Genomic DNA, 22,295 nt, shown 5'->3' with positions numbered 1-22,295 from the left:
TATGCCTCCCACCTCACATCCTCTCACTGCTGTCTATGTGAGCTTCAGCATCTGCAATGTGAGGGCCCTCACCCTAGCCACCCTGCAGGGATGCCTTGCTTTCTACCTCAAGCTTCTCCCACATCATAACCATTTCACACCGGAGCACCTGCCAACCTGGGAAGAGGGATTTTAACCCCTCATAGGGCAACTTTTGACCCACGCAGGAGGGATGCAGGTAGTTAAATGCTCCTCCTTCCATCCCTGGGATGGGGTCCTCAAGGGCTTATCCGCACCCTTGTGTGGGCCATCTCAGATTGCACCTTTGAATTAGCTTTCCCTCCTTCCCTGTTTCACTTTCCCCACCTCCCATCCTTGTTCCCAGAATAATACCCCTTTCAGCAAGAATCCTAGGCTCTGATTTCTGCTGGGAGTGAGAACTGAAACCCTTAGAATGTTGCTGCCTGGAGGTTGTTTATCATGAATCAGTTATTTTCTTAGTGACTCTGCTGAAGAGTCAAAGCAAATCCAAACACCAGATATCAATTTACCAAGCCCTTTCCAAGAAGGAAGTGGAACGCCAAGGTACACTGAGAGATACGGAGACATTTTGTTAGGTGGACATAAAAGAGAAATGCAGGGGCACCTGGGTGGCTCAGTTTGTTAAATGACTGCCTTCGGCTCAGGTCATGATCCCAGGGTCCTGGGATTGAGCCCCGCATCAGGCTCCCTGCTTGGCGGGAAGCCTGCTTCTCCCTCTCCCACTCCCCCTGCTTGTGTTCTCTCTCTGTCTCTCTCTGTCTCTGTCAATTAAATAAATAAATAAATAAATAAAATCTTAAAAAAAAAAAAGAAATGCAATTCAAGGATCAGGATCAGAGAAGTGAGGGGCGCCTGGGTGGCTCAGTTGTCTAAGCGACTGCCTTCGGCTCAGGTCATGATCCCGGGGTCCTGGGATCGAGCCCTGCATCGAGCTCCTTGCTCAGCGGGGAGCCTGCTTTTCCCTCACCCTCTGCCTTCCGCTCCCCATGCTTGTGCGCTCTCTTTCTCTCTCTGTCAAATAAATAAATAAAATCTTTAAAAAAAAAAAAAGATCAGAGAAGTGTCAGCGAAACTCAATCTGAATAGATTAAGTTGCAGTCTTAATTTTTAAAATATTTTCTCTTGCATATTCTGTGTCTGCCCACTCAGGTTTCTTCCTCTTTTTCTCTATCTAACTTACTGAATATATTAGGTAAAATTACATTGCTCCAGGTTAAAAATCATTTACTCTATCATGAATAAAGTGCCCGGAAAAATAGGCTCCAGATATGGGAGAGAGTGATTTAGACCACTTACGACTATTTTACAAATTCTAAGACAGGGTTAGGATTTTTTTTTTCCCAACTAAAAACAATTCAGAGAAAATATTAGAATACACAAGTAAATAAATTTAATTCGGGCGTTTGGGTTTTTATGTCGAGAGAAATATAACAATGAGGAGGCTTCTTCCATCTTTGTCTACACAAGAAAAATACTCTGTTTTTATAAAGTAACGTTCCCATTCATTCAACAGATATCTATCAAGTGTGTTGATTTTGAAGATGTTGCTGTTAAAGATTTTTAAATCTTATTTCCCTTTTCACAAGTCTAGGGGGACATGGCATTTTGCCCACTGGGCATCTGACCCATCCCCTCAGCCCCTTCCCTGAGCTTGAAGATATAATGACTTGAGTTATTTTAGATCAACTTCTGTGAATGTTCTGATAAACTTCACTTTCATTAGAACACACTCAATGAAACTAGACTCATCCCAGAAACAGTACTGTGCCGGGTACTGCACTCCCGGGACATACAGCAGTAAGCAGGACCCGGCTCTGCCTTCACAGAGTGTATATAAAGCTAGAGTGGGATTTGAAGTATGTGATCTTGTTCTACCTTTTTGCAGTTAAGCTTTCCACAACATCTGCTTCCCGATATGGAGATTTTTTTTTTTTTTTAAATAGAAAAGCGAAGTAGCTTAAACTATTAAAGGATTTAAGAAAATCAGAAAGTAGTATGGTACCAGGAAATCCAGAAGGAGTCGATGCATGGAGAAAACATTGAGGGAGGCAGGACCTCAGTTAGGGATGGAGTAAGAAACTCAGATTTTGGCTTAATTCACAAAGCACTTGCTAAATCGGTCAGTTTGTTAGCAGTAAATTTTTATCATTGAATTATCTTAAGGGAAAAGGAAAAGGGCTTTTTTTTTTTTTTTTTTTTTAACGCTTGGAGGCACACTGATGTCAAAAAAGCACCGATTTGCGGAAGAGTATTATTTGTGGTCGGGAAATTACGTAGTGCCAACAACAGTGAAAACACAGCCCTTGATTGCTTGGATGGAGAGCAAGCCAAGGTTTGTGGCAAAGGGGGCCGTTGGAAGGGAAGGTGAAGTTAGGGAAGGCCATGGTGTTCAATGAGAAATGCCAAGATTTTGGAGAAGGGAACAAAGCTAAAATCGTGCCATGTGGGTAGAACTGAAAGGAAAGAGCCCGACAAGGCTGTTCACCGTCCTTCTTCCCTCCACAGTTTCTGTTCATGACCCTGCCCCCACACCTTGTTGCAGCAGTTTGCAGCTACTATGGTTTCTAGTCAGCCATGCTTTCTTCACTTCCCTATAAGACTCACTGCAGGTGAGGTGGAAGAGAATGTGTGCAAAAAGCTGGGGAAAGGCTGAGGCTATGCCACTGTGATCCAAAATCAATTTGGAAGAAGGGACGTTTCTGTGGATGCTACCCACAGTTGTCAAATTGTGGCCACTGGCTTTATTAACAATTAGACTATTATTTGTCACCGGAAGTCTGTTAAAGTATTGTGAACCTACCTCTGTTTATGAACATTATTATTTCCATTTAGCCATTTTTAAAGAAAGCCCACCATTATGGTCATGACTTTGCTCAGAAGTAAATGGACTTTCCTGCTCAGGATCATTCTTTAAGAGCCATAATCAGCTTTAGCTTCTAAGCCTGACCAAATCCCAGCTAATCACCCAGCCCCCTTGGGACAAGGTGCTATGATACTCTAGTATTGAGATTATACCTTTAGCACTTATTTGATAGACAATCTTTGCATCTAAAATAAAATAAAATAGGGGCGCCTGGGTGGCTCAGTCGTTAAGCGTCTGCCTTTGGCTCAGGTCATGATCCCAGGGTTCTGGGATCGAGCCCCACATTGGGTTCCCTGCTCGGCAGGAAGCTAGCTTCTCCCTCTCCCACTCCCCCTGCTTGTGTTCCCTCTCTTGCTGTGTCTCTCTCTGTCAAATAAATAAATAAAATCTTTAAAAATAATAATAAAATAAAATAAAATGTTGGTCTATTTTTAATGTTGACAACAGATAACCATATATAAACATTTTATCTGAACTTTTTGGTATCTTAACCACTGAAAATAGAGTATGTCCAAAATTAAACTCCTATTCCCTCCCAGACCTATACCCCATCTGCTCCCTCTCTCAGTAAATGATACAACAACATCCATCCACTGAGTCTCAGTCTAGAACCTGCGAGTCATTCTGGCCTCTTCCCAGCTCTTTGATGACCTGAATGTAAAGTTGGTCTTTAACCCGAGCAAGTGTGCAGTAGTTTCTTAGGCCAAGAAACAAATGTATCACATACCACTTCCTTTCTCCATTTCTTTTTTCCTTTTTTCTCTCTCTTTCTTCCTAAATCTTCCTAAGATACTTACTGAGTATCTGTGACAGGCTAGGCACTATACTAGTGCTGATTCTTTGGCCTCCAGGAGCTCATAGGCTAGGAGCAGCTGAAGACATGGGAGTTACAGTACAATGTGATAGGCCCAACGAAGATGTACCTACAAGCAAGTTATATTGAGCTTGTAGAGCAAGTCAGCCCTCACAAATTGGGTGCTGCTTCCTGAGTTTTAAGTAGCAATTTTGAAATAGCTACGTGGTTAACAAGAGAGAAACTCTTGGGCAGAGGAAATAGCATATGCAAAGTCAGAGGTGTCGAACCAGCTCATGGCAGGTTGGACAGTGGTGTAGAATGGCTTCCAGATCACCAAGTGCATGGGGAGGCGGATGAAGCTGCATGGGGTAGGCAGAAAGCAGATCATGAAGGCCAAGAGTGTAAGCTGAAGAATTTTATTTCTAGGAAATTGAAGTCATTGAAGATTTTGGTAGGCAAGTAAACAAATCAGTTTTGCATTTTAGGAAGGTCACTCTGGCAGAGTATGAAGAATGAATTACAGGTCAAAGGAACCTTGAAAAAGGCCTGTGTTACAGTTAAGGTTAGTTGTGATACCGGAAGTGGCATAGAAAGGTAGAACTACAGAGGTAGAGACTGGAGGAGAGATGCTCAGGAGGCTTTGATTCAACATGAGTTTGCAGGAGAGAGAGGGAGCCTGGATGGGCTTGGGTCTCAGGTGGAAAGATCACAGAGATAGAAAGCAGAAGGTGGAGGATGGGTGGGAGAGAATAGGAGTTCTCTTTTGGGTATTTGGAATTTCTTTGGCTTATGGAATCATCCAAGTGGTGTTATCAAGTGTGCTGTTGGGTATACAAGGTAAAGAGGAACCCATGGGGACAATGAGGAAGAAAGCAGGCAGAGGAGGAGATTCAGGAGATTCATGTTGAGCCATGGAAAGAGCTTTAAGAACAAGTGGTCATCAGGGTCAAATGCTCTCAGCAGTTCATGTGACAATAGGATTCAAGGATGTTATTAGTGACCCAAGAAGAACAGTGTCAGTAGCAGGGTGAGCATGGATACCAGCTGCAGCAGGCTGACAGGAGGAAGCTGAGGAAGTGGTGTGTGTGTTCCTCTTTCAAAAGGATGAGGCCTGGAAATGGGCCAGTCATATCACAGCTCTCTCACCAGTACCTAGCTGAGCCCCTGACACAGCGTGCCTTATAATATTTGTAATAATTTCATGAGAGGAGAGAGAGATTCTGGCAATGGCCAAATCTGGTCCCAGGATCCAGAGAGAGCTTCTGTGGTTGGTTTGCCCTTAGCCACGAGACAATGGAGCATGTCAGTACACTAAAGCAGGGGGGCCACTGCAGGAAGAGAGCATTAGGGTACAGGAACAAGACACAGGATGGAACAAAGTTCCCAAGGAAAGTGAGAGGAGTCAATCCATAGCATGGGTAGAGGATTGAGGTGAACCAGAAGAGAGAGATGGCTATAGGATTTGTAAGGATGAATTCACAAAATTATCAAGAACTTGAGAGGCTCACAGGTGAGTTTTTTTCTGCAAAATAGGAATATAATGTCATGTGTGAAGAATGAGGCAAGAGAGATAGGATAAGATGCCTGAGAATATGGATGCTTTGGTCCAACTGACTTGGGGATCAAAAATGTTACAGACCAGGTACATGAACCCTATCCTTGGTTGAAGTAAGAGCTGGGCAAGCGCTCCAGCTCTGGCCTTGCCCAGAATCCCATCTCTAAGGATGAAGCATTTAGACCCACCTCTGTGATGCTCTAATTACCTCCCCCTACCTTTGACCTAGTTCACTGTGCTCTGAGCTTATCCCCCTTGATCAGGCTCTGGTTTTTCCCCACTTAATAACAAGGACAAAGTATAGTGGCAGATTTCCCACTTCTAATAGAATGGAATTCTTTAAAAGCAAATGTGTTGCAATTGTTGGTTACATGGGAAAAAAAATGCATCAGCAAATCAGTTAAATGGCATCCTATTATCATTGCTTCTTCTTTTCTTCCAGAAGTCTACTATGCAACCGCGTACTGGATGCCTGCTGAAAAGACAGTGCAAGTCAAAAAAGTACTGGACAGGAATGGGGACGCCTATGGCTTTTACAATGACTCTATGAAAACCACAGGCTGGGGCATCCTGGAGATCAGAGCGGGGTATGGTTCTCAGACCCTGAGCAATGAGATCACCATGTTTGTGGCTGGCTTTTTGGAGGGTTACCTCACTGCCCCGTAAGTACTTCAGTCTTCAGTCGTGGTGGAGAACTACCAGGCAACTCTGTCCCTTTCTTTGTCCACCAGTGGCTTTGTCTTCCTGACATTGGACATTAGAACTGGAAAGTAGCTGAGGTCCCTCTCATAGGATAGAAACATGATCAGAATCCCATTTTCACCTCCAATCAGTACCTGCTTTGGAAGGAACAAAGCCCCCAACTGTGGCATTCTTCCATTCTCGTGGCACTTAAAATCTTTCTTTTTGTGAAACTGTTTTAAAATACAGCTAAGCCATTTTATCCTACTAGCCATTTATTGTCTGGTAGAAAGAAAATGATGGGTGGAGTGACTGAGAAACACAAAACACAGAGGATTCCTTAAATTTAAAATGTAAGAGCATTTTTTTCAACAGTCTTAAAACAATACTTTCAAGTGGGCAAAGATTTTAAATTGAAATCCTGATGTCTAATATAAACAGTCCTTCCAGTTCTATTGTTACTTAATTCTTACATCTTTCCCGTGTCTTATGAAAATAACAAGGATGTAGTTAATAATAATGCAATCAGGACACATCCTTTTCTGAGATAAGCTCTTTAAGAAGCTTGCAACCCATTTAATCAAGCCTCATCCTTTCTTTGATATAAAAACTGTCTTGATGATTTGGCTTTTTTCTTTTATTATCTGTGACCTAGACGCTTGAGGGCAGTTTAACCAAACCCTATTGTGTGCTGTTACCACCTTTGTAAGGCACCTTATTAAGTGCAGTGCCGATCTTAATTTGTTTCTAAGTGCTGGAGATTATATCAAATGTTGAATAACTAGTTCTTGTGTTTTGATATCTTTTTTAATGAACTAGAAATTCCTGTTTTTCTTTTTATACCAAATTTTTGTTACTCTACCATACAGGTCCCCTTAATGGTATACTACTCAGAGATGTATAAAACTTGATAAATGGATTAAGATTTTAAAAACATGTTTAGGGGCGCTTGGGTGGCTCAGTTGGTTAAGCGTCCAATTCTTGATTTTGGTTCAAGACACAATCTCAGGGTCATGAGATTGAGCACCCTGTCAGGCTCTGTGCTGGGCGTGGAGCCTGCTTAAGATTCTCTCTCCCTCTCCCTTTGCCCCTCTCTGCACAAAAAAATGAAAAATGAAAAATGAAAAAAAAGTTTAAAACTGTAATTTATATAAATATAAATATATATAACATATAATCTGAACATTTCATCCTTCTCTACAAATCTATATTTACTGTGTATCTACTAGTTCTGATTGCATTATTTAAATTGAGTTGCAAGTTTAGAGAAATAATTTGGGCTGAAATTGTGTGGCTATAAATACATTAGGTTATCATGAGTGCTATACATAATGGGCCTTTAAGGGAAACTGTGATTTGAGGGAGCAGCTCTAATCTGAGACTGCGGTAAGAATGAGCATGTCTTCTGTGGGTACGGGTATCACAACAGGAGCTTTAGGGAATTTGCCAGAAGGCTTCTGACGAAGGTGGAATGTCTGATATTCTTATGTCTCAGGAAAACATAGATTTTAACATCTCACTTCTAGGGATAACTTTATCATTTTACCCTTATTCTTAATATAAAGCATTCATCTATCCTTGAGTACCTTTATCCATTGACGAAGAAGATCCATAGAAATACGGGTTAATATCAATTCTATTAGTAACTTTTTTTTTTTTAAAGATTTTATTTATTTATTTGAGAGAGAGAAAGCGAGCGAGAGAGCACAATCAGGGTGAAAGGCAGAGGGAGAAGCAAACTCCCCGCTGAGCCAGGAGCCCGATGTGGGACTAAATCCCTGGACTCCAGGATCATGACCTGAGCCACAGGCAGACGCTTAACTGACTGAGCCACCCAGGCGCCCTATTAGCGACTTTTTAAATACTTCTGTATTAGAGTAAAATTACTTAAATTTTATTTCTTAAAAGGAAAACAGTTAGCTATTATTCAGTAACTGGGTTTTTTTGTTTGTTTACTCTGCATATTTGCCCACTCCTTTCAAAGAAAATTCAACATGTGTGAGTCTTTTAAGATGAAAACAACTTCCTGGGGTACCTGGGGGGCCTAGTCAGTTGAGCGTCCAACTCTTGCTTTTGGGTCAGGTCATGGTCTCAGGGTCGTGAGATCGAGCCCTCTTTTTTGGGCTCTGTGCTGGGTACGGAGCCTGCTTTAGATTCTCTCTCCCTCTCCCTGTGCCCCTCCCCCCACCACCCACTTGCATGCTCTCTCTCACAAAAAAATAAGAATAAATAAATAAATAAAAACAACTTCCTGCATATTGTGACCCATTTTGAGGATCTGGCAACTGAGTCTTCCCTCCCTTCAGGCCAGTAGCAGCCCCTGTGAGCAAATGATCAGGAGTGAGGAAGAGGTGGGTCTAGTAACCTCAGTGAATACTGGATCATTAAGGAAAAGTTGGCAGACTCTTCTTGGGAACATTTCTGCTGCAGAGAACAGCCTGGAAAGAGGGCTTGAATCATAAATACTACAACAGTCCAAAAGGAAGGCACCTCATGGGCCAGAAGTCAAAGAAGGCCTTGTGGAAGGAGTGAGTGGTGGGTCTGGTGATTGATGGGTGAGAACATTCGGCTTGGCTGGGAAGAGGAAGAAAATAATTCTGGGCAGAAGGAAACAGAACCAAGTACTGAAAAAAGGCAATGAGTCTGAAATGAGTAAGTTGCATTTACAAATGAGCGAGAGAGGAGTAGAGGCTCCATTGATTAGGCAGAGGGCAACAGGTTTAAAAAGGTAGATGGGGGCCGTATCCTGGAAGGCTTTGGATGGAAGCCTGCCCATTCAGCAGTTGTCATTCTTCATTTCAATCGTAGAGCGCTCAGAGGTTTCTTGAATTTGAAAGACAGCGTCTCTGTTTTGTATTCATTATGACAGTTCAAGGATATCACCTGCTCCAAGGATGGGCTTCCCATAGATGCAGTACCAAGAGTCTTGAGAGGACCTCTGCCCTGCAGAGGCTTTGATAGATCTCATGGAACAGAAGATGTTGGTGATCAGGAAGAACCGTGACAAAGAGCCAAAGGGGCTGGATGGGAGAGAGAAGTCAGGTATTTGTATATTTGAAGAAGAAAGAGAAAGAAAAAGAGAAAGAGAAGGAGGAGAGGGTAAAAAGGGAAAAGAGGAAGGGAGCAAGGGAGGAAGGAAGGAGAACAGAACCAAAAAGAGGAAAAGGAAGCATTGCAACCAAAACTATCGTTAGAAAGACATTTCCCATGAGCACCTCTTAAGAGGCTGTCATTCTAATCACATGCCTGAAAAGTCAAATAAATAGGGAAGATTTCCCAGCTTGCATTGAAAGGACTTACTCTTTGCCTAGCTCGAAGCTCACAATAGTGCGATGTGACCCAGCATGCTTAGAACATCCCTGGCAATGGGCTGGAGAAGAGAGAAGCAGAGAGGAGGCCATCGATTTCCTCCCTATGGTCCAGGAGAAGGCTTGTCATATATTCTGATGCCCAAGAGCTCATTTTGAAGGAAGGAGATCTGCGAGATGGAATGGGGAATCTGGGCTCCCAGTGATAAGAGCTCCAGGAAGGAGACAGAACAGAGGGCATACTGGAAGGATTCACAGGATTGCAACTCCCAGACTGCAGGCACCTCCAAAGACCTGCTGCAGTTGGCCACATAGCCATGCAGCCCACCGACACTCCTGACCGAGCTGTGAGAGGCAGGGTGGCTGCCTCTGAGCAGAGCTATTCGGCATTCTCTGAAGCAAAGCAGAGGAGCTTAAACTGCCGACCCTCTGGAAGCTGTGGCTAGAGTCACAAACCAACAGAGGAGGAGGACTACAAGTCACAGGCAAGGGTTTTGTTTGTGTTTGTTTTCAGCTACACATGGGCAACTGTCTGAGAAGCAATAGCATCTTCATACACAGACATCAGTTTTTCAATCTAAAACCTATATTCCTGGAGACTGTTACTTGGAGGTGTTTGCAAGGTGTGATTCCACTTACCAAGACACAGCTTTGGAGCAAGAGCATCTGCGGGGGTGCTTGGGCTCAGGTCATAATCCCGGGGTCCTGGGATCGAGCCCCACATTGGGCTCCCTGCTCAGCGGGGAGTCTGCTTCTCCCTCTCCCTCTGCCGCTCCCCCTGCCTGTGCCCTCCTGCTCTCTCTGTCAAATAAATAAATAAAATCTTAAAAAAAAAAAAAAAGAGCAGCTGAGCCTGGTTTGAGAAGGTGAATTTATGCCAAAGGCCAAAAGAAAGAGCCACCTTTTCTTGTTTTCCTTTTTTTTTTTTAAGATTTATTTATTTATCTGAGAGAGAGAGTGGATGTGTGTGCACGCAAGCAGGGGGAGGGGCAGATGGGAGAGAATCTCATGCAGACTCGGTGCTGAGCGCAGAGCCTCACGAGGGCCTCAACCTCACAACCCTGAGATCATGCCCTGAGCTGAAGCCAGGAGTCCCAAGCTGAACCAACTGGCCACCCAGGTATGCACCTTGTTCTCCTTTCAGCTTGCAAAGTTGCTCAGGCAGCTGCCAAGAGCCGTGGGAAGTTTAGGGCTGCCATGTTCTTCCCACATCACCACATTTAAAATGGAGTGACATTCCTTATATTCTCCAGAACCTTGAGGGGAGAGAAGTGTGTGCGAGGTTGGGTATTGTGTTAAGAACAGTTGAGATACTGTGATAAAGAGCTTGGTTTAACTACCTTGGAGGAAATAATTTGCTCTTTCCAACCTATGACATACTTGCGAGGCCAAATGAAAACAAAGAAATATCCTGAAATCCTCCATCATTTCATTTGAAGTGTTCAGTAATTGGTTGCTCCCTTGAACTCTTACAAACACTCTGCAGACAGCCCTCTGTACTTTCTCACGAAGTCCCAGGCCATCTACAGTCCTGCCGCTGCACCGTTATCCCAGGGGGTAGAGTGGAAGCAGCAGGTCTAGCCGGGCCACATCGTGGAGGCAGCTCTAGACGTTTCCAGGGGCTTCTCTCACTGTCTTGCCCTTCCTCATGCTCTCCCGCCCGCGCCCATCTCCTGAGGAGCTGCTCCCTGCAAGACACTGCCATTTCCATGCAAACATTCCTTCCAGGTGGGCTCCTGAGCTCTCCCATGCTGCCCCGTCAACCTGTCACACATCCCTTTCCAGCAACTCTTAGCACTGCGTTCTCTGAGAGCCAGATGCTGCCTCCCCCATCTCCAGCAATTGAAATACTGCTCAGCCCCGCAAGACCCATCTCACATGCTAGCTCCTCAAAGCATTCTCCGATTCCATTCCCACTGGATTGAGCTCCTTCTCTCCCCTCCGCCATCTGTTAGTGCTTTGGGGGCAGATCCCTATCTTATTCATCTTTATATACCCCAGACACCTGGCACAGCGCTTCTGCCCCCAGCAGTTACTTAATTACATTGCTGATTAGGTTTAATTGAATCCTGTGCTGTTCCAGTTCTTTAAGGATGAACCAAAAGTGTGAGGTACATATTTCCATGTAATGCAGTGTCTAGCAACCATGGCCAAATGGAGTTTCTTCCTTAGTTTTTTAACTTGATGGGCTGGCTCATGTCTCACTAATGATGTAAAAGCTGATAAATAGTCCTAGATGGGTCTTAGTAAAATGAGTCATGAAACTTTTCTGCAAAGAATGATGATGAGGGTGTGGGTACCAGGTCTGCTCCAGTTTTTAATAAAGTGGCTGAGCCCGTGTGTGGCTGAGGCAGTGGCTGAAATATCTCCTCTGGAATTCTCTAGTTGGAGCGAGCCAATTCACTGCAGCAAACACATGTTACACTGCCTTGTGCCAGGCTCTGGGGAGGGGGAGAAAGGCAGGGGGTGGGTTAGCTCCTGAGCACATTCTTCAAAGAGAACTCCATTTAAGTTGATTGTTGACACAACAGTTGGTAAAACTAGGATGAAAGGAGGTTCTAGCAAGATTATGGCACAAGTAGAGGAAGTTAGTCAAAGGTGGTCCCTTTTGTTTCTGGCCTCCTCCCAAGAAATACCTCAAGAATCTCTTCCACAGCCCCCCGTTGCTCCTTCGATGCTAGAAACGCAACATGCTTCCCACTCAAGACGGTAGGCAAAGCAAAGTGAGACACATTTCCATCCTCAAATATATCAAATGGCCCAAGAACTAGTAATTATTTGGACCTTCCCATGAATACAAGGTGCTCCTCCTGATGATGATGACAGTGATGGCGATGACTAGCTCTTATATGGCATTTAAAATGGGCCAGACACTGTGCAAAGCATTTTACAAGTTAAATTACTTACTCCACAACACTGTGATGTACATATTATTATTCCCATTATTATTGACGTGAACACTTGAGCACAGAGGAGTTAAGTAACAAGCCGAAAGTCACAAAACTAGTAAGCAGGGACCAGGTTGTCGAGCTAGAGTTTCAGCGCGCATATACATGTACGCAAGCAGTTGGCTTCATTGCTATAGGAAATTCTAGAGGAGCTTGTTATGGTCTCAGGGCCAGAAAGTTAAAGCAAGTAGAAAAGAGTAGAAGACAGCTCCTAACAGGTGCTAAATGATATGGTATTAACGTGATGCAAAGAGACTCAGGGTAGGGTGGGAGTATGTGTGTCTTAATGATTCTCACATGCGCATGCATGTGAGAGACGTAAAGGTAAGCAAAGTCTCGGCCAGCTTAGGAGGAAACTTACTGACTTTACACACCACAGAGCTGGAATCAACATAACACATCCATGAGGTGGATCCTAGTGTTGGCTCTGTGTGATGAGAATTTGGAAGCACGGAGAAGTTGGGCAGCTTGCTTATGGTCATGCCACCTAGAAGTAGTGAAGTCAACCTTTGAACTCAGAATTCAAAGTCTCTACCCTTAACTGCTGTCCTCTATTGCTCTACCACACAAAAGTGTAGAATCCCAGACCCAGGGATCAGAGAAGGGCCTCAACCTGAGGAAAGTGGACTGTAGTCCTCAGGGCTCCTGAATGGGGCAGGATCTGTTATCCAAGGTGGAGGTGTCTCTTCCCCTGCTCTGAATGTCAGAATAGAAAAATCTGGTCCCCCCACCCCCAACCAAAAAAGAGAAATAAATGCTCCATGATTCCAACCCAGTTACCCATCTATACCTCCATCTGTCCTGTCTATTGTTATGTGGACATCTTCAGCAACCACCCCCAAGTCAAGATTCATGTTCCTCTGTTTCGAAGTGTCTCAGCCTCGGTCCTATTGACATTTTGGGTCAAATAATTCTTTGTTGTGGGGGCTGTCCTGTGCATTGCAGGGTGTTTAGCAGCATCCCTGACCTCTACCCACTAGATGCCAGCAGCACCTTGCCCCCCACACACCCCCCTAGTGTGACAACCAAAAATGCCTACAGACATCATCAAATGCCCTGTGGAGGAAAAAATCACTCCAGTTGAGAAACCTAGCTCTATTTTGAAATAGACTGAAAAAATTGAGAGGATCTAGAACTCTGGATGGAGAGTAGGCAGTGTACAGTGATGAAGACTTTGGGTAAGAATTATGAAGACCTTTTTTGTTTCTTTACCTGAACGAGCCTTGTGGGTCTATAGCTTACAAACTATTTTTTCCAAAATAGAACTTTGTTTTTATATAAAACCTTTTAAGAAACTCCTGATGGCAGAACATGTTACCATAGCCATTTCTATACAAACAAATAACTTATTATTTAAACTGAGTCAATTCAGAATGTTTCACTCCTCTTCCAAACCCTTTTTCTCAGCATGGACTGGTATTACTGCTGCACCTTGGAGGGAGGGGAGATGTTTAATCAGTGGTTGTCCTTTGTCCTTCTCCGGCATCCACCGAATTGGAACAATCTTGTTCAGTCTTTAGCTTGGATGTTTCCCTGTGTGACATCTGATGAGGTTTCTTGGTGTCCCTGGTCTCCAGCTATATAATCAGTGCCATCTGAGTTGGCAGTCGTCACCACAAGTGTAAGTAGTCTTCTGCCCCCAGCTGGTCCAATGTCCACTTATTCCCTGTCAGGCCATACAAAAAAAAAAATGTCTGACTGCTCCCCAGAGCTCACTGAGGAATGCAAGGCTCATGAGCCCAGACAGCCCCAGCAGCCATCTCCACTTCTCCATGAAGCCATGGGGTGGCAAACTATGGGTTGTTTCCTCCCCAAGCAACTAAATCATGTCATCAAACTCACAGGGAGTTTCTGTATTCCATTCACCTGGAGTATGAGCCCAGGCAGAGGGTCCCTTTCTTGTCACCCACAGACCTGTCTAGCTTTATTGCTGTTCTCTCCCTCCTTTTTAGAGGTGGTAGATAGAGAAACGTGATGATCTTAATAATATAAATGTGGCACCATGAAAAAATATGTGAACAAAAGTTAAATGGGATAACTCAGTTTTAAAAAAGATTTAGAAATAATTTGAAGGAAAAGCTCTCATGAAGTGAATTTATTGAATTCAAGGATCATAAAAGATTTCAAAGGATTTTAATGTTGTTTACCTAACTGGCAATAGAACTATTCTCATTTTATCAGTTTTAGTTCTGGAAATTACTAGATAAATGATATCTGAAGTTCCAAAGTATAGCGAGCCGAATTCCTGTTCTTGGAATCTGAGTCACCACCTCCTGTTTACAATGCCAACCTTCCTCAGTCAGTAAAAAGCATCAAATAAAAACCAGAACTAGGACCTTAGTTAAATTTTCCGTCCAGAGAGCATTGCTCCAAACTTATAGCAAAAGGTAGATAAAATATATAGAAAGCATTATAGTAATACAGTGGGTCCCAAAACAAGATTAAACATCTTTTGAGCCAGAAATAGTATAGAAAACAGTGATGAATTGTGGATCTGCTGGGCTCTTGGCATGAAACAGGCAGAGACAGCCATCCCCGCTGATGGGTGAAGGCCTCAGGACTTGAGTGAGCTGAGTCGAGGCTGAACTGAAGTAACCTCGATACTTTTGACAGTTTATAAAATTAAGAGGCCACAGAATAATTTATACTGATGTGCATCCTAGTGTACAGATTATAAGAAACCATGAGCTTACGATTGGGGGGGGGGTTGGGGTGGGCCAACAAGAACCAAATCATCCATGTGCTGGTTCAATTACAGATATATCTGCAATATCCCCATAGGAAAGAAGTCCCCAAAAAGCCACTATAAGACCTGGTTTTCACAGAGTCAGATGCAGTCATTTAGGGAAAAGTGAGAGGAGGGTGGTGGAGGTAGGGAGAGAGAAAAAAAGAGAGAGAGAATATGAGAATATAAACAAATAACTTGAAATGCTTGCATACCAAAGTTCCAAAATACACAAAGAAATTGACTGCTAAGTAAAACAGTCAACAAGGGGCGCCTGGGTGGCTCAGTTGTTAAGCACCTGACTTCGGCTTGGGTCATGATCCCAGCGTCCTGGGATCGAGCCCCACATCGGGCTCCCTGTTTGGTGGGAAGCCTGCTTCTCCCTCTCCCACTCCCCCTGCTTGTGTTCCCTCTCTCACTGTCTCTCTCTCTCTGTCAAATAAATAAATAAATAAATAAATAAAATATTTTAAAAAAGAAAGAAAGAAAGAAAAACAGTCAACAAAATCAACAATAATATCATGAATATACGCCAGATTAATTTCATAGAATGGTTTAATAAAGGCTTTAAATATGCCTAAGACACTCTTAGTTATAAATGATGTAAAACTTGAAGAATTTATGAAACAAAAAAGGAATAAATAAGAGGACAGGTAGACTTTTAAAGAAACTGTGAAATATTATAAATGAAAGTTATGGAAATTTTAAAAAAATGATAAATGGGCAAACCCTGAACTTGACACAATCAGAGAAAAAATCTGAATCAGAAATTAGTATTGAGGAGTTTACATAAAACATTTCCCAAAGAGATAAAGGGTAAAAATAATGAGAGACCTGCTATTAGATAGAGCAGTTTGATTAAGAAACTCCAACATACATCTATTAGGAATCCCAGAAAAAGTGACTGGAGGAAATTGCAGCTAAGCAATAGTTGACAGGGTAATAGTTGAGAATTTATCAACATTTACAAACACATGAGTCGTTAGTCAGAAGACACATCTATTAAGTTGCTACAACATTGTGGGTGAAACTACAGAAAATTGGGGATAAATAATCTTATAAAAAAATGTTTTTTGGGGGGGAGGGGCAAAGGGAGAGGGAGAGAGAGAATCTCAAGCAGGCTTCATGCCCAGTGTGGAGCCCAACACGGGGCTCAGTCTCACAACCCTGAGATCATGACCTGAGCCAAAATCAAGAGTCAGACACTTAACCGACTGAGCCACCCAGAGATGCCAGGGATAAATAATCTTAAAAGCCATTAGAAAGAGGGACGTCTGCCTTCAGTTAAGCATCTGCCTTCAGCTCAGGTCATGATCCCAGGGCCCTGGGATCAAATACCACATTGGGCTCCTTGCTCAATGGGGAGCCTCCTTCTCCCTCTGCCTGCCACTCTCCATGCTTGTGAGTTCTCTCTCTCTCTGACAAATAAATAAATAAAATCTTTTTTAAAAAAGCTATTAGAGGGGCCCCTCGGTGGCTCAGTTGTTAAGTGTCTGCCTTCGGCTCAGGTCATGATCCTAGGGTTCTGGGATTGAGCCCCGCATCAGGCACCCTGCTCAGTGGGAAGCCTGCTTCTCCCTCTCCCACTCCCCCTGCTTGTGTTCCCTCTCTCGCTGTGTCTCTCTCTGTCAAATAAATAAAATCTTAAAAAAAAAAAAGCTATTAGAAAGAAAAGACATTGACTACAAAGGAATCTCAGCTAGATTGGCAACACATTTCTCATCAGCAACAATAAAACCAGATGATATGAAAATAATATTTTAAAAGTACTACAGGAAAATAACTAAACCCAAATTCTATAACCATTTAAATCATCTAAGAGCAAGGGCAAAATAAGGATATTTTCATATACATAAATTAAAATGTTTTACCACCCACAGACTTCTATTAAACTATAATAGTGTGTACATTAACAAAAATAGCAGGAGGGAAATTTTGGGATATAAGGAGCAATAGTTAATACAAGGAACAAAGAAGTTAATAAAATTTGATTGTAAAAGTTAAAAAGATATTTTAATAGAAAAATTTTAATTAAAAAAATAAAACTAAATCTTTGAATAATACTATGATGGGGGTGTCAATGGTCAGTTAAAACTTGCTAAAATATGAATCATGTTTGAAGGAGGAGAGAAATATAAAATTAATTTAGACTTTATAAGGAAATTCATAGTTATGAATGTTTCTAAAAATTAATGATAATCACTAAAAGAATAGAAATAGATTTTACAGCTTTTACATTAGCAGAAGTAAAAAGAAGGATAATGAAACTGTTATCTAAACAAGGGAAACATAAAAAGGGGGACAAAGAAAGAAACGGTAAATGGAAAACAGAAAAGATTGTACAAACACAAACATATTAAATCAAAATAAATATAAATGGATTATTTTCATCAATTAATTGGGGAGATGTTTAAGGGTACAAATTTGTAACTAGTAGATAAATGAGTCCTGGAGATCTATTGCACAATGTAGTGATTATAGTCAACAATACTGTATTATAAATGTTAAAGTTGTTACAAAACTAGATCTTAATTGTTCTCACCACACAAAAAAAATAATTTTGTGATGTGATAGAAGTGTTAGCTAATGCTACAGTGGTAATTATATTGTAATCTATAAATGTATCAAATCAACACATTATACACCTTAAACTTACACAATGTTATATGTTAATTATATCAATTAAAAAATGTTTACAGCATGAGACACATTTAATTAAATTAATTAATTTATTTATTTATTAATTTATTTATTTGAGAGAGCAAGAGAACTCATGTGAGTGGGGATGGGGGGGTGAGGGCAAGGGCAGAGGGAGAGAGAGGGAATCTCAAGCACACTCCACACTAAGCACAGAACCCATTGCAGCGCTTGATCTCACGACCCTGAGATCATGACCTGAGCCAAAATTAACAGTCGGACACATAACTGACTGAGCCACCCAGGTGCCCCAACACATTTATTTTTTTTTTAAGATTTTATTTATTCATTTGAGAGAGAGAGAGAGGATGAGTGGGGGGGAGGGGCAGAGAAAGAGGAAGAGGGGAAGTAGATTCTCCCCCTGAGCGGAGAACCAGACACGGGGCACCATCCCAGAATCCCAAGATCATGACCTGAGCCGAAGTCAGACACTGAATCTACTGAGCCACCCAGGTGCCCCCACATTTATTTTTTTAAGTAAGTTTTATTTATTTATTTATTTATTTATTTATTTATTTATTTATTTATTTTAAAAGTAAGTTTTAAAATAAAGAATCCCAAATAGCCAATAATCGGGGGGGGGGGGGAGAAAATTAAAATAATGAGAAACCATCTAAATTGTCAAAAATTAAAAAGTGTGATTATACCAAGTGTTGGTGAGGCTATGGAGGCAGGAGAAGTCTAATCCGTAGCTGGTGGGAATATAAATGGGTACAATCCCTATGAACAACAACTTGGCAATATCTAGTAACTATAGATAATATAGGCTATTCAACCCCACAATTCTACTTTTATATATGCTAAATATATTCCAGAAGAACATGCAAATATGTAAGAAGAGACATTTACAACAATGTTTGAGGTTGCATGCATGAATTCTTATGTAGTAATACCATGGAATACTATCAGCAGATGAAAATAATAAATTTAAACTGCAGATGATAACATACGTTGTGGTGAGAGAATTAAATGTTAGAGTGATAGTATGATCTTGTTTACGTTTTGTTCAGAAACCTAAGTAGTACTGTACATTATTCATTACTAAATCTATATCTGGTGGGGGTTGGGTAGCTCAGTTGGTTAAGCATCTGCCTTCAGCTCAGGTCGTGATCCCAGAGTCCTGGGATAGAGTCCGGCATCAGGCTTCCTGCTTAACAGGGAGGCTGCTTCTCCCTCTCCCACTCCCCTCTGCTTGTGCTCTCATTCTCTCTCTCTCTATCAAATAAATAAATAAAATCTTTAAAGAAAAAAAAAAGATAGGACAGGTTTGCAATAGGGGGACTTTATAGTTAGTCCAAAAAATTGTATAATCTGCTATGATGGACTACTCTATGAAGAAAAATAGAAATGTAACCATTTTCTTCTGTTTCAGACACATGTATGACCACTTCATTAACCTCTACCCACAGCTGATTAAGAAACCTTCCATCGTGGATAAAGTGCAAGATTTTATGGCGTATGTATAATAGCTTTCCTCTTGTTACTGAGACTGCAGGGCCTGAATCTGTCATTGCAAACAGCAATTTTTCCTTTGCCAATTTGCTTTTCTATCTCTTAGGCAGGACTCCAGAGCTGGTCTTGTAGTAAGGTTTAGCACATTTGGGTAATGACATGAAAACTGGTTGCAGACAACATGTCTTCTAATTTGGGCTCTTTCAAAGGTCAGGTTGAATGTCATTATTGATTACACATCTGGAGGAAGACACCATCAGAGTAAGGAAGGCAAAGTTAAATGCCTGGACTGCTTCCGCCTGAGGATCCTTTAGGGATCCCTCCTCCTCCCTCTGAGGTGCTTCTGTGTCATGGGCCTGGTTACTCTTCTTGGCTGGAGTACTGGCTGTTACTAGTCTTTATTCTGAACATCCTCAGAGAACATGGTCATTGTAATCAAGTCTTCTGGAAACTTAGTAATTCTCAATATTCAGAAAAGTTGTTGTCTATTTGTTTTATATGTGGGATTTGTTTTATATTTGTGACTGTGATTAATCTGGGGACAAAAGGGCTCCTGGTTTGGCCCTCCAGATCATACATTGAGCAACCTCTTTGTCGAATGCTAAAGTCCTACAGAGCATCGTTAAAAATTATTGGGCTAGATCCCGTGAAGCAATGACCTGTATTCTAAGGCTGATCTGGAGATAGACTGAACAAATCAGAAATAACTTTCAGTATACAAAGTTATGTCAAATCATTCCCTAGAAAGTGCAGAGAACTAAAAGAGGAGAGACAGAATGGAAGGACTATAAAAAACAAGACTCTCTTGCTAAGCATGCTAGGACAGAGGTGTTGAGGCAGTTACTGGTAACAACTGAAATCGAATGAATCATAAACTATGAAAACGATTGGAGAGAAATATAAACGTATATAAACTACCCTGTCCTTAGGAGTTTTTTGTTGTCGTTGTTGTTCTTTAACTTTACGACTTCCATATACGAAAAAAAGTTAATGATTTATCCGTACCGATTTAGTGAGACATTGTGGTTTTATATGAAATGCATTTGGATGGTCTATCCTTGACTTTTGTAGATTTCAGTATCACAAGAGGCTAAATGTTAGACCTAGATAGAGCATGCAGGAAGCTATCAAGGAAGAGTCGTAGTCCTAGGAAGAATTTGAAAATCATTTAGGATTTGCTCTGTTAGCCTTTCAAAATGATTGGAATGTTACAAGATCCAGAATGTAAATTACACTAGCATAAGTATCTGAATATATAATCTCTAAATGCCTGGGTTTAATTTAGCTTTGGATGAGCAACCATGGAGATCTCTAGAGCAAATCTAATTTCTCTTGCAGGAAGCAAGATCAGTGGACCCGGAAAAACATAAAAGATTACAAGGATGACCCATTTTGGAGACATATAGGCTATGTTACGACACAAATGAATGGGCTGTATGTAGGAGCAATGAGGAGGGCTAAGTTAGAAAGGACAAAGGTAAGATTTTTAAAAAGCTGCTCAGAATTTATATTGGCATTTGGCAATATTATTGCCAAGAATATTGAATATTGAAAGTTATCTTTAAAATATGACAAGAATATTGAAAGAATGGCAAGAATACTGAGAATTATCTTTAAAATAACATTGCAACCTAGAAGCAGGTCAAATTAGGACTAGCACATAAATTTCTCGCACACAAGCACTGTCTTGTTATATTGCTAGCACCTGACTCAGTGACAGAAAATTCAAGCTTAACACACAATCTCTTTAGCTCTTAATCTCTTTCATAATACTATGCTCTGGAGTAGGTTAAAGACTGTACTGAATGAATGTACTGGCTGTCTAACTAACCTAATAAAGTTAGTATCTTTGGTGATATAATTGTTAAGACAAAATGTCTAGGAGTACAAGTTCTATGCTTCCCACCCTCTATGACACACATTTGTGCGTACGCACACACACACACACACACACACACACACTGGGTATATATATACATATATATATATATGTATATATACACACACACACACACACATTGGACAAAATAAACAAAAAGTTCACAGAAAAGCGATGCAAAAAATTCTTAATCATATGAACAAAGCCTTACTCATAAGTTTAGAAATACACATTAAAACCATCCTGAAACATACTTTCTCTACTTTCTCGCTTGTCAATTTGGCAGAAATTCCAAAATGTGAATGTCTACCCTGCTGGCAAGACTAAGGGGGAAAAAAGCCCTTTCCCTAAATACTGGTAGTAATACAAAACAGTGTATTTGCTATGGAGAGAAAACTTGGCACTCAGTACCCAAATTGCCTACTCATATACCCTTTGATCCGGGAATCCCATTTTTACAATTATCACCAAGGTTCACAGGCAAAAATTCAATATGGCTTATGTGCCAGTCTCTTCATTGCAGATAATTTGTAATATCAGAAACACTGAAAACAGCCAAATACATAGAAGACTGGCTGCGTAAATGATGTGGCTATAACAGGAATGAGGTAGATCTCCAAATACTGTTATGGAGTGAGGTTCAGGATCTGGTATGAAGTGTAAAAAAGTAAGGTGAAGACCAGTGTGAATTGTTTGTTGTCTTTTACGTAAGAAATGGAAATAAGATGATGGAAAGATAGATAGATAGATTGATTTGCTTAACTTGCCAAGAATGAACAACAATGAAAGAATAAACCCAATACTTAAAAAAAAAAGATTACCTACCAAAAAAGGGAGAAAAGAAAAGGGAGGGGACAGGAATGAAATATACATTTCTCTGAATGTATCTTTATATATATTTGACTTGGGAACCATGTAAATGCTGTTCATAATTATAAAACAAAATTTAATCACCTGGAAGAAAAACAGTCCCTAAAATCTTAAAATGAATTGACATGAATATATCTAACTATATATCAAGTTCATGGCATAACCACACAGAGAGTGGTTATTTCCAGTGACCTTAACACAGTTATCACTATACATCCTTAATGGGATACATCCTAAGGACAAGAACCACCACCATAAAACAAAAACAAAACAACCTTAAACTGTAATTCAGTAATCTCACTTTAGCAATAATATTAGTGTTGTTATTTTAAAATTTTATAAATATAGTAAGATAAAGCAAATAAATAAATACATTGAATATCAAGATTTTCAACATAAGAAAAGTCAATGAAGTTGAGACCTTGTAGTTTTTAAAGTTATAGACGCAAGAAATCATTACTTTTAGCTTCCTTAAAAAAATACATATTTTCTTACTTTGC

General features: G+C 41.0%; 1 protein-coding gene across 1 annotated transcript in view; it reads left to right on the top strand.

Moving 5' to 3' along the window:
• PLBD1 (phospholipase B domain containing 1) overlaps positions 1 to 22,295 on the top strand; it is a 53,601-nt gene that overhangs the window by 4,935 nt on the left and 26,371 nt on the right. The window contains exons 2-4 of the mRNA XM_036093772.2: positions 5,678 to 5,897; positions 18,967 to 19,050; positions 20,385 to 20,523. Coding sequence (XP_035949665.1) covers positions 5,678 to 5,897; positions 18,967 to 19,050; positions 20,385 to 20,523 — 443 coding nt within the window. The remainder of the gene's footprint in view (positions 1 to 5,677; positions 5,898 to 18,966; positions 19,051 to 20,384; positions 20,524 to 22,295) is intronic.

The sequence above is a fragment of the Halichoerus grypus genome, chromosome 6, assembly GCF_964656455.1.
Source record: "Halichoerus grypus chromosome 6, mHalGry1.hap1.1, whole genome shotgun sequence".
Lineage (NCBI taxonomy): Eukaryota > Metazoa > Chordata > Mammalia > Carnivora > Phocidae > Halichoerus > Halichoerus grypus.
Note: the sequence above shows the minus strand (reverse complement) of the source record. Positions and strands in the feature narration are given on the sequence as shown.